Genomic DNA, 14,479 nt, shown 5'->3' with positions numbered 1-14,479 from the left:
AATGAATTATGATGACAATTTTCTACTCAAGTAGCTAAAAATATAATGTAAAAAGAAATAAATAATAAGAATAACTAAAAAGCGTCAATTAACTATATTACTTTATTACTTTTTAATTGACTATATTACTTTATTATTTTGTTTAGGTCATCTCTATACCATTGGATCAAATGTCATTTGTTAATAGAAACTACTCCGATATATAATTACAACATAAAATTGAACTTTTCCACTAAAACGGATATAAGGGATGTGCGTATAGTACTTTGATTAACACAATGTTTAATTTGACCATATTAACATGCCAGAAATGAAAATTAACTCAAAACTGTTACGTCGGCTAAGATAGCAAGTGGTTTGGTGTGTATACATCATGTTTGTTGGTAGTTATGGAAAGCCTGTTGTTGTTTATCGCCATCTCATCCATTAAATTATTGACCTCTTCAACCATGTTATGTTAATCCATGTCCGCCAGACCACCAATATAAAATGTCGACATATGGCATTTTAACCCCCAAAAAATAAAATTATCACTACTACTAGTATAATTATAAAGTAAGTGGGTTAAATACACAGATACTAGCTAAGCTGATAAATATATATCATATAAAACTTTTTTACTGAGGCTACTTGATCTTGAAAGAGTGAAAAATTTACATAACAGTACCGACTAATTACTATTAATTATCGCTAATTAGACGCCCTAACTGTCCTTACAAGAGAAATCATGTTTGACTGTTCTTAATTAGTAAAATATCTTGTGATGAGTGTGGCCATCAAAATGCTTAAAAAATAATGAGGATATCATGGTTAGACCGTATATACTTGAATCTAAATTTATTTATTTATTTTATTTTTTTTTAACAACAGGGATAGAAAAAACCTGCACCGATTCTTTTTTTTTTTACCGATCGAACCATTATTGGATTGTCCATATATATCCACCAATTTTGACACCACCTACACGGCTACACGTTAGTGGTATATAACCGAATCTTTGATCTAATAATTGTGAGTTTGAAAGTCTCATTGCCAGAGGAAATATATATGTAAATTATTGTTTGCTCAACAAATATGAAAATATCTTGTAATTAACGTAAGCAGAGTTGACTAGTGTACACTTGCTTTAGGTATCGTGGTGTATGGAGTCGTTTGTAAAAGTCTTCTTAATTTTATCGAGACGCGTTTGTGACTTTGTTTAGTTAATGACTCTTGGTGAATGATACATATGGTAATATATGTAATAGTATACTAATTAACCACTTACGACATCGATTATTGACTGGGTTTTTATGAGATACACAAACAATCTTTGAGCACTTGTAGTTGTTGGTCTATTTCGATTTCTGTCAAAGAATTGTTCATTAAGGTGAATGATAATAACAAATGTTGGTTTTACGGTGGCTGATACACTTACAAAGATTGCTTAGTAGATGAACCAAACGTCAATTTCTAACCTTTATTGCTTAGTAGATGAACCAAACGTCAATTTCTAACTTTTATTGATGCCTGGTTCATCTACTAAGCAACGTGTTTGATTCACAGAATGTTTTGAGGAAAAATGAAATCTGTTAGCGGAATTAGAATGTGAAGAAATGTTTTTTATTTTTTGAAGATTCAAGTGAGGGTCGGAATGAAATTCCTTCCCTCATCTCCAATGAATGGAGATTCCATCAAATGGGAGAATTTTTACTAGGGCTGTAAACGGTTCGGTTCGGTTCGGTTAGCTAAAAATTTCAAACCGTTTTTTGGGTTTCGGTTCGGTTCGGTTAGTTAGAAATTTCGAACCATTAATTTCGGTTACTTGCAAATCGGTTACCCGAAAAAGTCGATTAATTGCGGTTTTATTTTCGGTTAACCATTCATTAAAGTTATGCTAATATAAAGTTTAACTTTTCGATAATAATAGTCAATTTACATTGTATTAATTAATTTTTCAATGTAAAATAGTTATTGAACTACATTAATATTTTGTTTTACAAATAAATATCTAATTTTAAATTACTTTTTTCTAACATTATATTTATGCAATGCAAGTTTATATTGAAGAGTATTATGATTTACTACTTAAAATGTCTTCTATACGATATTACCAATATTTTTGATAAATATTTTAAACAATGTTAACAACTTCTTATTAACAATAGTGTATATATATATATATATATAACAAAGTTACTTAGAATATCCAAAACTAATCATAGATTGTGAAAGAAACTTAATAAAATTGTTATATTTTAGGCAACAAATACAAAAGATTAATTAAATTGATATGTAAATGATGTATTCATGCAATACATATATGTGTAAATATACATATATATGGTTATATGTAGACATATATCAAAATTCGGTCCGGTTCGGTTAACCGCGAGTAATGAATATTGAAAACCGTAACCGAACCATTACACATCGTTTTTTTTGTTTTCGGTTTTTTCAGGTTTCGGTTTTTTCGGTTTCGAATCGCGCGGTTCGGACCGGTTTTCCGGTTCATTTCTTACACCCCTAAGTTTTACATTCCAACGGAATGTGATTCCTCCATCTTTAACTAACCTAACACGTTAAAAAATGGAATTCAATTCTAATTCCATCAGATCTCATCAAATTATATGAACCAAACGTGACCTAATTAGATTAAAAAAAAAAAAAATTGTAAAAAAAAATTATACAAGAAAAACCCACGTTTAAGCCATTGTTTGACTTTTTCAATCGAAACTCATTTCTGTATCGGTCTACTCCGTACTCACTACTACTATTATTATTATACTCGTAATATAATGGAACACACCCAATTCAAAGTAAAACCATATAAACAGTAAATTAAAATCATATTAACTAAATTAAAAAGAAAATAAAAACTCAATCAAATAAACGTAACAACTCATACTTGCATAGACTAATTCTGTACTTTACATTACATTAATACAAATCTCTTCGAACAAAAACTAATAATAATAATAATAATAATAATAAATTCAACACAATTTTCTAATGATTAACAAAATTGTAGTAATAATCCTACTGCATGATCCTACTAATCATCATCAATTGTTTCTTCATAAACTAACTAATGAATGATCTACATACAAACATTAATCTGAAGCTAATTGATCACCGAAGCGAATATTCAAATCGTGCCCTTTTCTCCGGGTGAGGGCTCTCCACCTCATCATCCCCAAATCCAGAAAACAAATTTTCCGGTAAGCAGCTGGCGGCTGGTAATAAGTTCAAGTCAAACCCACGTTGACTTTGATTCGACCCTGTGCTGACATGTCCTCCCCCAACGATGCCTTCATAGTGACATCTTTTATGACCACCCAGTGCTTGTCCAGTCGGAAAACATCTATGGCAGATTGAACATTCATGTTGTCTACCGTTCATAATTGTTAAGGTTGTTGTAACATCGGGTGGTGAGTGTACCTCCACGTCAGCAGGACTAGTAGTAGTAGTCATAGTGGTGTTGTTTTTTCTATGACTAGCTTTATGTCCACCTAACGCTTGGTAAGACCCGAAAGCCTTGTTACACACGCTACATTTGTAAACAACAACGTTTCGGGTATTATCTGTTGTTTTTCTGATCATCTCCTGATTAGGATTATTAGTGGTTGGTTTGGGGATTATACTACTAGTAGTAGTAGTTGTTGTTGTGTCGCCACGAGCAAGGAGCATGAGACAGAGAGCCAGATATTCTTCTTCTTCAGTTATTATTGGGGGAGAACCGATTCGTGGTCGTTTCGATCGTTTGCCTTTAGTCCATGACTGATCGGGATAGGAGGTGTTGTGATGCTTAAAGGATTCTTGTCGAAAGAAGGGGCTGGCGTGTGCCGCGGTTGGAGAGTTAAGGGCCTCCAGTGCCATTTTAATTAGAGTCTATCTAGAGAGAATGGATGATGATGATGGATATTATTAAAGGAGTGTGAAGTGAATGGCAATTAAGAAATTGAGTGTGTGATATATTTATATAAGGCAGGCCGGGGGATGGAATTGGAAATTAGTTGGTTATAATAGAAGGGAGGGAAGTTGCGTGAAGAGTGTGAGGAAAAAGAAGTTAGAGTGGTAACAAGTGGTGGAAGTGTAGTCGGTTATTATGATATAAAGAGACGTGACTTTTGCCTTTGCGTGTTGGGGTCACCACTAGCTACTTAAGTATGTGCGTGTAACCAACGCTGGTTGGCTGGCTAACTCAATTATCTCTTAATTAATACTACACAGTTTAGATCAAGTATTTATTAAGCTTTCAATAATTGTATTCATCAACAACATCACTATGTATTTCGGCCATAAATTATTCTATTGGCCGGGTAACATTCCGAATAAGAGTATGGTTTATATCAGTGCTAAACATCCTGATCTTAAAGGTCAAAGGGCCGATCTTCATTCCATGAAAGCAATCTCTCTAGTGAAGATGATACCTCAATTACATGGTAACTTACTTTTGATTCAAGAAATTTATACCTTTTCATATCTACTAAAGGAAAAATTATGTAACATAGCAAGTGAAATGAACATGTTATTTAAATAAATAAATACAATTATTAAAAATTTTTGACCTAATGTAGATGGCTTATGTTGTTGGCTGGTTTTAGTAATATAAATAAAGTGTTGGTAATGGTTTAATTTGACTTGACTTACGGCAGTATGTGAATGGGGGCGGAAGGCGGCAAGTAATGGGAGTGTGGCCAACAACTAGCATATATACGTGACACACTAATAACGCACCAAAGGACTCCATCTAATTGTAGTACAAACTAGTGTGGTATGTTTTAACAGTTAACAACCACCATTTGCGTTGTGGGGCACATTTCAACATACGTCGATGTTTATCATGTAAAATATTACGTAAATTATTGTTTTTCACTTATCTAATTTAACAAACAAGTCTTGAATCAAGTAGTTAACACTCTTATCTCTGGAGATCAAGCGTTCGATCCTTACTCCTTGTAAAGTCCTTTTTTAGCTTAGGTCGATACCTCAAAAGCAGCTTCTATACCTTAAGTCGATACCTCAAAAGCAGCTTCTATACCTTAAGTAAAAGTTAAAAATGTCTACATCCCAACCTTCTAATTATTTGGGCGTGTTTGGGTTTGCCAATTAAGAAAAAGAAAAGTAATTTGTTTTGTCTAATCTGATCCACAAAGCAGGTGTTATAACCAAAATGTGTAATCCAAATAGTTCAATTACACTGTTAATTTATATTCAGAGAGTTAACTACCGGAGAGTGAACTATCGGATTGATTTGTTGAAAAGATGTTACTGTCATTATATAGATAAATAAATGTTTGAACCTGTAATAACTATTGAATTGTTGAAATGGAGTTCGTGTATGTGCACAAATAATTGTATGGAAGATGTGGTCCTCCTAATTGATGGAATACAGATCTCAGTATGTGAACCATCCAATTTTTAAGGTCCCAAAGAATCTTCATGTCAAACAAACTCAAGGAAAGAGATTCATAGAAACAAGCATCCAAAAAAAATTTATATGGTTGCGAAGCTAAATCTGAAAGAGAAACATGGTAGTTTATATACAATCTAATTAATGTCACAACCACAGGTAACTTATGGCGGCAGTACTATCGAATTGGTTTAGTAATGCATCCCCAGTTAATTTGTTCTATGTCTGACTGTCCAGGGATGGATGCACTTTAGGACAATTAATTTGCAACGAAGTGATACCGGGAGTCCACATAGCTCTCAACATCCCACAAGAAGGAACCAAACGTTACAGCCTCCAACACAAGTCTCCTCAGGCCACCAAAGCTGATCTTAATTACCTCGTCTTTAGACGAATCAACTGTTCCTTCAGGTGTGATCACAATCTCAGGCCTGCCAAACAATGCTTCTGTGTGTTTCTCAATGATACTAACAGCCTCCTTAGACCTAATTGTAGCATACCGTTGTAGAGATTCCCCGTCAAATGACATCACATAGTTCCTCAATCGAGACGGTTTGAGCGCCTGCCCAAAAGCGCCTGAGTTCGGGACTTCTGACCAAGAAGTGACTTCAGGGTGAGTTTGGGCAGAACTGTTGGGAGTAGGCACCCTCTCATCTCCAGAGGCATGTTGTTGATAGTCACTGTTTTCTCTTTCCACACCTTCCGGAAGGATCTTTGTGGCTTTCTCAAGCTGGAACCTTTGGTCAACTCGTTTGAGGAAATAACCATACATCACGGATGCAGCATAGACTTGTCCTACTCTAAGTTTGCTTATCTCGGCAACAGATGTTGAATCGCCTACACGGTTCCCAAGAATTAGAGATAAGTGATTTTGAATCATTTCAAGAGCTTCTGGCGAATGAAGGAGCTCAAGTTTGTCATCTTGGCCGGGCCATGCGTCAACCGGCTTGAAAGATGCGGAAGGGGAAGGTGTTACTGATGGGATCAAAGAAATCTTGGCATCCATAAACTTCTGCACAACTAAAGCATACAATATCTCCTCAAGAGCTTTCTTCCTTTCATTGGCTTTCACCTCGGCAATCCTCCTGCAAGTGTATTGGATCAATACCAATTAGACTTATGATTATTATTTTCTGTTTTCTAATAACCTTACGTTAAATGATACCAGATTGAGCTATCAGCTATGATACAGTACCGATCATTCATTCATGACTAGTTCATGCACAACAAAGGAAAACATTTTGATAGCAGAATATATAAATAAGACGACTAACATTAGGCTGCATTAAAGATATACAGCACAGAGTCATGGTCTCATACTCTCATGGATCACACAAGAAAATGATAATAATAATAATATTAGACAAGAAGTGATTAAAAGAAACTTGCGCCAAAATATTGACCGTATTTGATCATAACTTGTTTTAACATGTTGCCCAACCGGCCACACTCAAACCAAATTTTCACCGAAACTATTTATATCTATATCTTCTTTTTAAAAAGCTAAAGGATCCAGTCCCAAAAAACAATAATTTAAAACATAGGAGAACCTATCACTCATGAAGCAAGAATCATTAGATATCTTTAATTTTGTGAGTTAGTCTCCTAAAGTAAATAAGATCACTACAGCAAACATCTACTTACTTGTACAAGACAAGATCAGTGCTCTCGGAAGAAGGTTCTTCGTTTTGTTTCTGGGCATCACGATCAGTTTGAAGCTGTTCAAGCTGTTGTTCAACTGCTGCAGGTACCAGATGTGGGTGGCTAACAAGAATCTGCGTAAGAAATTGTCCGACTGCGGACTCCAGCTGAAGAGGAGCAATTGGTGCATCAGGTCCAGTAGAATCAGAGGATAATGAGGCTTTTATTGAGGTTCGCTTCTTTTGACTGCGAAGAGATACACTTCTAAGTCCTTTGGGTTGCGAAAATGAAGAGAGCCTCTGCTAAACCAAGTAATGGGATAAAGTTTAAAATTCAAATAACCCCAAATACCACATGAAAAAAAACTGTGGAGAAGCAATACATTTTAGACTACCCTGAGTATTATAAAAGTATAACAAAACACATATAAAAAAAACTCACAAAATGATGTCATATTAGAAAGGCATAGTATGAAAAACAACTTAAGGAGGGTGTTGGAAAATGCAAATATAAGCGGTTTTACACAGAAGGTTTGCAATTTTTCATTCGCCATAAAAAGCAATAAGCAAATAAGCACTTAGATAAGCAATTCCCAAAGGCCAACACGGCAACACCTATAAACGCGTTCCATTTCATTTATGCCCGTCAGTATCGTCGGTTTCTCTTGTCAAACCAAGTTGCCTAAGCTGAAACCAGTTTTGGGACAGCATTATTACTATCCATAGTCCAAATCAAACTACTTAAGTTTTGAAGGTTACCCGAGCCCTAAACAAATGTAAATCACTAAATCCAGTTACTAAACAAACACGTCTCTTAAAAACCATAATAAATAGATAAAACTATGTTCTTACTACAACTGTTTCAACCATTAGTTTTCATTTTCCAAAATCTATAAAAGAAAGAAAGGTTCAACATTTAAACAAAATCGATGGATTTACTAGAAACCAAATAATCATTTTCTAGAAAACTGTCTATCCTAAAAGTCATGCTGCAAAAAATTTTTTAAAAAAAATCCTAATAATCATTTTAATTAGAGCTTCATGCTAATTACAAAACCTAATTTCTAAATAACAAACATAAAGTCTCATTATAAAAATAAACCCACCAGGATTTTGTTAACAAGTAAATCTAATTAAATAATATACATATATGTATTATTTATCATTGTAATAATAAATAAATGATAAATGGATATAATACCTTAGTGGTAAAGGCGAGAGATGTAGTGCGTGAAGGGCTGAAATCGGTGGTCAAATTAGATGGTCTGATGATACAAGTACTCAAAGAAGAACGAAGAGCAGATGCTGCTTCCATCTCCGATCACAAAATTAGACACACAAATTATTATCGATATGATAGATACAACGAATGTGTATATCAGAGAGAAAGAGAGAGACACAAGGAATTAGGTAGCGACAAATACAGAAGATATGTTTTTTGATTATCAACGAGATAAATTACTATTATTATTATTATTATTATATCGCTGCCAAGACTATTATTTATAGTGCTTACTTGTGTTGAATACGTTTTTGGTGATGTTTTTATATAGATCCTTTAACTATTGTTTTATTACATATAAAGCCCCTTTTTAGTTTTGAGAGCACATGTTGCCATCTTAGCCCAAGGGGTTAGGGGTATATCGTCATCTGTCATTCTGTCTCCATATTACGAGTATATAGTAATAACTATATAAGTAAGATGCACAGCTCTCATTTTAAGGCAACATCTTGAAGTGTGACATTGTGTCACATGGCGCAAGTCTTCTTTTGAAATATATCAAAAATATCATTATTCTTTTTATGTAAGTTATTGTTTATATTTATAAAAGTTACTTATAAATGCTACCAAAATCCTGATTATATTTTACTAACCAGAATATGACGACATCATTAGACTGGAGGACTATATTTAAGCAGAAGGGGAAAATGTTTAGGATCAAGAATTGCAAAAAATTATTCTCAATGAGCTAAAGTATGCGTAGATGAAATTTTGAAGGACTGATTTGTATTTACCCACAAATTGAAATTAAATGAATCGTCAAAGAGTGACCACGCCATTTTATTCGAGTCCTGGAATGAGAAAGAAGAAAAATATAACACGTTTTTGTGTTAAACTTTTTTTGGAACAAAAAAGTATACTCCGTATTACAAATAAACTATATCCCCCATTATTAAAATAAGGGTTTTGCTAAATTTTAATTGCATCGTATTACAAATAAACTATATCCCCCATTATTAAAATAAGGGTTTTGCTAAATTTTAATTGCATTAAATAGTTGTATATTTGGCATAAAAATCAAGAGTGGGCTTTTGATATAGAAACGTACAAAATTTTTTGTACAACCCTAAGGGCTTCATTTAACATTTTCCTTAAAAAAAATAAAAATAAAAAAAATTAGGCACTAGGCACACTCTTAAACATTCAACTATTCAAGTGCAGGTTAACGTATAACCTCGTCATTAAGTACCATAAACTGATAAACTTATTTTCATGTTCTTTTGAGTATTAAAGGTCAATCTTTTTAGCATATACTATGAAACTAGTAACTTAGTACCATAAACAAGATTAAGCATAATTTATCAAAATCTGAATATCGTCATATAATATAATATCGTCATAAACTAGGATTACTAAACCGTTATTGTCAAGATGAGTATAATATTATTATCTTTTACATATGGAGAAAATACACAGAGGCGGTACCAGGAAAAAATTCCAAAGGGGCAAACTTATAAAACTTATAAAAAAATAAATCTAAAAGGAGGCAAAATGTTAAAAACCTATAGAAAATTTTAAAATTTTATAAAAAATTTAAAAATACATGACAAAATTTAAATTTGAAGGGGAGATTAGACCCCTTGTCCCTTTTAGTACCGTCCCTGTAAATACAATAAGGAAAAGACGATGGAATGGTCTTTTCGTGAAGGCTGGTTCATAAATAGAACAATAGTGTTGACTAATGACTACTCATTAGATAAAAACTTATTTTTATACTCATAAATAAAAAACATGATTTATAACAACTAATAATACTTAGAAAATAATTAAAGTGATAGCCTGATTAATGGATAAAAAGAAATGGAAAAATATCTAGGGAAGAGGATGAATAACGTGGTACGCGTCCAAGTTTGAACTGGACATTTGGGTTTGTGGCTCTTGTTTTGTATTGAAAGTTCTAGTGTCGTCTAGGTTCCCTTCCCTTTTGTGGTTAGTGTTTACTTCACCATCTTTTCTATTTATTTGAAACCCAGTATTTTTACAACACTCTTTTTCTTAATAGGGATTCATATCCCAACCAAGATTTTTGGTATCTAGATCACACCAACTATTTACAGCGAATATTACTGCAAATAGTGCGGGCCCTCCTGTCTGTAATGACAAATCTGGCAAAAAATAACAGGTCCCCTGTCAATAATCGCTGCAAATAGTTGGATATGGACAAAAACACCACTATTTGCATACCAAAAAAGTGGTCGGGGTACCAGCCGCCTTCTTAACTTTGATATCGTATTTAAAATATTCTTCAAACATTTGTCCCTCATTTATTAAAACTAATAAAATTGGGCCCCGCGTATTGAAACAGTTATATTATTCCAGTATAATTACGTTAAACTTCTTACCGCCTAATATAATATCATTGATGGGTTTGTTCCAAATATATATTTAATTAAGGACAAAACCACATTAAGTTACTTTGCGGGGCTTCAATTGTCCAGTGAAAACACCTATTTTTCTAGTGTAATGTAACACCCCAATTATTTTAAACTATAAATTTAGTGACTTTTATTATAGTTTTACCTTTAAAATAATTTCCTACTATTTAAAATTGAGTTATGAAGTTAAATTAGTTAGAACTTTAATAGATAGCGGATATAATACTTTTTTTTTAAATAGGTCGTGGCATGTGGTGGAGGTGCCACCCAACTCTTGAATTTGTGAGTCATCCTCCATATCCACCTACATTTTCATTACATTTTCTTCTTCTATTTCTTTTAATTCCACATTTATTTGCAAGTGCAGCCTGATTCTTTCTGAAAATGAGGGTTCTTTTAATTCCACATTTCTTTGCAAGTGTTCATATCAAATGAAATCAAGTTAATATCCAAGTAATGATAATAATAATAATAACATTCAAATTATTAGAAAGTAAATTTGGGAGATTTTAGTGTAGGTGAATGTATGGCCGAAAATCAAGAAGAGGAAAGAGTTAGAAGACTAGTTAGTTTTCCTTTTGTTATTCTTTAAGGTATGATTTTGATTATTATGTGCTTTAGGAAACTTAGGGTTCATAGAATCTAGTTGAATTGGGGATTTCTAGCAAAATGGGTTTTGGGGATTCATTTCAATTAGGGTTCATGCAATTCAATTGATTTGGTGATTTTAGAGAAATATGTCATTTTGATTAAATTCAAGCTAGGGTTCTTTAACTTTGATGAAATTAGGTATTTTGAATGAGATGGTGATTTTGTCATAGCTTCCCTAATTCCTACCTGTGAAATGTAATTTTGTTGTAGTATTGCATGAATGATTTTGATAAAAAGTTCTTGGTGATCTTTAGAGTCAAAATGAGGATTGGGTAATTTCAAGTAATAAGATGGAATGACCACATTGTGGTTGATAAAATGAGTTTTCATAAAGAACCACCCAAACATTTTAATGGGAAACATTTGGGTAAAATAATGCTAGTGAAATTAGTGTTTATGGCTAGATAGTTTAGTATGTGAAATATGGTCATATTTGCGTATTATGATGAATTTCTAGGTTGAAAGCATACTCAATCGTATTGTGGTCATCTTGATACTTGAGTTTTGTGGAGGAGGTGAGTACCTTTATATATTTATATATGATTTTTTATATATTGGGTCAATGACATAATGGTGGTGAAATCTATTTGTGTAAATAGTTGTAGTGGTGAAGACCATACGAGGTAAGGCAATGTGTTCTGATGATGAATGACATGTTTTAATAGATTTCTTGGTTGTATAGATATATGTATATCGTAATTGAGTAAAGTGGTAAGGTTTATGATCTTTGTTAAGATAATGGATATATAATAGAGATGTTGTAAGACCATATTGGATATGGCAATGTGAATTGATTATTGGGTGACATGTTTTATATAGATGGTTGATTTTATAGTTTCATTTACTGCGTGTTTGATTAGAAAGTGTATATAAATGAAATGTCATTGTGGTAATATAGGTTATCTCTTCCTTATGTGTTGTTTCAATATGTGTATAATTATATGTAAACGTACTCACTAAGCATACGTTTATCCTTTTAGTTGTTTACCTTTTTATAGGTGGTTCCGATAGTAAGAACAACTTGTAATTTGCTAGAAGGTTGAAGTTGGAGCTTTTGGTGCTTAGAAGGTATTGGACCATTTCATGGAGAAATGGTATTTGGTAGTCTTTTGGTTAGAAACTTAGTTCATCACACCTCAATGGCTCTTGGTACAAGGTTTATGTTTTTGCAAGTTTAATGTGTAACCCCAAAATGTAACTAAGTATGGTCAAATGTCTATTATAGGAACAAACTATCAGTTTTGGATATTGTATGAAAATAACTTGGTAAAAGAGTCTAAAACATTAAAGAGTGACTTGTTCCATCATTAGCCGGTAAATACTCTATTTTCTTTTTAATTATTTCCGACGTGGAATATGTAAACTGACAAATAACAACAAAAACTAACTTACATATAAAAGCAAACGTTGGATCAGTTTCTCATTTCACACACTTTTACACACACACACACGACAATTCCAAACCAAATCCACACATACAACATACGAAATCCAAAATTCGTCTTCGATCGATGTCTATTTAACTCTTCCACTGCTATATCAAGGTATGTTCTTCATTTATCTACAAGTAATTCATGTTTTGTAGTCGATATAGAAAGGGGGAAAACCGAAAACCCTAACTTTTCATTTTTTCAATTTTTTTAAATTTTATTGCAATTGCTTTCTATGTCAGGATATGCAAGATTCAATTCCTCATATATTCTTTAACCACAAATGCTAAGTATCTTTGGGAAGGTCGTTAAAAGTAAGTGTCATCTCTTGAATACTCCTAACAGTTAATAAAATGTTATAGCTTGGTTCATTGCACAGGAATGCAAGATAAATAAAGGGGTATTACAGATAGGATAAGTATTGTTGTTTTGTTGCTTGTGTATATGTGCTACAAGAGAGGTGCAATAGAAGGTAATTCAAAATTGTTGAGTTGTGTAAAGGAAAACAAGTAAACCCGATTCTTACAATTATTAGATACAGGATTACGGGATTATAGGTTCAGTCACCACCAGCTCACATATTCCACGTCGGAAATAATTAAAAAGAAAATAGAATATTTAACGGCTAATGATGGAACAAGTCATTTTTTAATGTTTTAGACTCTTTTATCAAGTTACTTCCATACAATATCCAAAACTCATAGTTGGTTCCTACAATAGACATTGGCCATACTTAGTTACATTTCCAAGCACTTAAGTATTTACCGGCTAATGATGGAACAAGTCACTTTTTAATGTTTTAGACTTTTTTACCAAGTTACTTCCATACAATATCCAAAACTGATAGTTGGTTCCTAAAATAGACATTTGGTCATACTTAGTTACATTTCCAGACACTTATCCCTTTCAAGTAATATGATATGTCTTGGTTAGTCATTTGAAGCTTGATGTAAACTTTGACTTTAGTTGTTTGACAACTTGGGTAAATGACCCGTTTAGTCTTGTAAACTTGGGTTGTAGCAACGGATGGTATAAAGACTTTTGGAAATGTTGTGTTATGTCTTTTATGTCAAAATGAAGTTGTTTATCAGTTGTACGAAACTCGGTATTGAGAAAAAAGGGTCGAAAGTTGATTAAAGTGTCAAAGTACGAAACTGCAGAAGGACGGCCTTTGTTTTCAGGGACGACCTACAAGAGCCGTGCTCTTCTATAATTTTTCACAAGTTTTTACCGAGGCTTCGTTTGATCTTTTCGGGTCCTGAAACTCGCATAGTAGTCTATTTACATCAATTTAAGAACATTCCAAGTGTCTTTTCTTGATTTGAAACATTTTGATTTTTCGCGAAAATTAGCCGTATTTTTCTAAGTATAATTTATAAAATTTCGATTTATTTACTTATATTATTATTTCAGGTTGAGTCATTTTATGTAATTAAGTTGAATCTTTAACCGTTTAATTAAAAAGCATTATGTCATTGATAAGTTTATTTCAAAAATATATAAGGTCAAAACCACGTTAGGTTACTTTTGTGCATTACGTAGTATCAATTATTGTGGTTAGATTTTGTTATAGATAACATGTAGCTATATGTGTTAGTAAAAGCTTTGACATATGAAATACATATCTGCCTAAAGTCAATACTACAAACGTTTCTAAAAGATTATAGTAACAAATACATTAAATTTATATGTTGTCAATATGTTAG

The 14,479-nt window shown here is 32.8% G+C and overlaps 2 protein-coding genes and 1 long non-coding RNA gene across 4 annotated transcripts; 1 reads left to right on the top strand and 2 right to left on the bottom strand.

Annotated features, from left to right (window-relative positions):
* Positions 1 to 2,868: 2,868 nt before the first annotated feature.
* Positions 2,869 to 3,956, bottom strand: LOC122589285 (zinc finger protein ZAT10-like). Its single transcript, XM_043761559.1, has one exon. The coding sequence runs from the start codon at positions 3,856 to 3,858 to the stop codon at positions 3,112 to 3,114; it is 747 nt and encodes a 248-aa protein (XP_043617494.1). The 5' UTR covers positions 3,859 to 3,956; the 3' UTR covers positions 2,869 to 3,111.
* Positions 3,957 to 5,501: 1,545 nt separating this feature from the next.
* LOC122586916 (UV-B-induced protein At3g17800, chloroplastic) lies at positions 5,502 to 8,497 on the bottom strand. Of its 2 annotated transcripts, none has more exons than XM_043758942.1 (3): positions 8,237 to 8,497; positions 7,040 to 7,338; positions 5,502 to 6,480 (listed from the first exon to the last, which is right to left on the bottom strand). In XM_043758942.1, exons 1-3 carry the CDS (start codon positions 8,348 to 8,350, stop codon positions 5,655 to 5,657), a joined length of 1,239 nt encoding a protein of 412 aa, XP_043614877.1. In that variant the 5' UTR covers positions 8,351 to 8,497; the 3' UTR covers positions 5,502 to 5,654. The 2 variants fall into 2 exon arrangements, with proteins under 2 accessions (XP_043614877.1, XP_043614878.1); XM_043758943.1 differs by having other exon boundaries at positions 7,040 to 7,335.
* A 2,632-nt stretch (positions 8,498 to 11,129) lies between these two features.
* On the top strand, positions 11,130 to 12,144 carry LOC122586464. The gene is made up of 2 exons (XR_006322002.1): positions 11,130 to 11,285; positions 11,801 to 12,144. It is a non-coding gene; the product is annotated as an uncharacterized LOC122586464 (long non-coding RNA).
* Positions 12,145 to 14,479: the final 2,335 nt, after the last annotated feature.

Source organism: Erigeron canadensis, chromosome 2 (assembly GCF_010389155.1).
Source record: "Erigeron canadensis isolate Cc75 chromosome 2, C_canadensis_v1, whole genome shotgun sequence".
NCBI classification, from domain to species: domain Eukaryota; kingdom Viridiplantae; phylum Streptophyta; class Magnoliopsida; order Asterales; family Asteraceae; genus Erigeron; species Erigeron canadensis.
Note: the sequence above shows the minus strand (reverse complement) of the source record. Positions and strands in the feature narration are given on the sequence as shown.

Bases quoted from the DNA above. Each gene is read 5' to 3' on its own strand.
- LOC122589285 (XM_043761559.1), bottom strand. From the start codon at position 3,858: ATGGCACTGGAGGCCCTTAACTCTCCAACCGCGGCACACGCCAGCCCC.
- LOC122586916 (XM_043758942.1), bottom strand. From the start codon at position 8,350: ATGGAAGCAGCATCTGCTCTTCGTTCTTCTTTGAGTACTTGTATCATC. The intron at 7,339-8,236 runs GTATTATATCCA...TACTTGGTTTAG, and splicing joins CTCTCGCCTTTACCACTAAG to CAGAGGCTCTCTTCATTTTC. The intron at 6,481-7,039 runs GTAAGTAGATGT...ATACACTTGCAG, and splicing joins ACTGATCTTGTCTTGTACAA to GAGGATTGCCGAGGTGAAAG.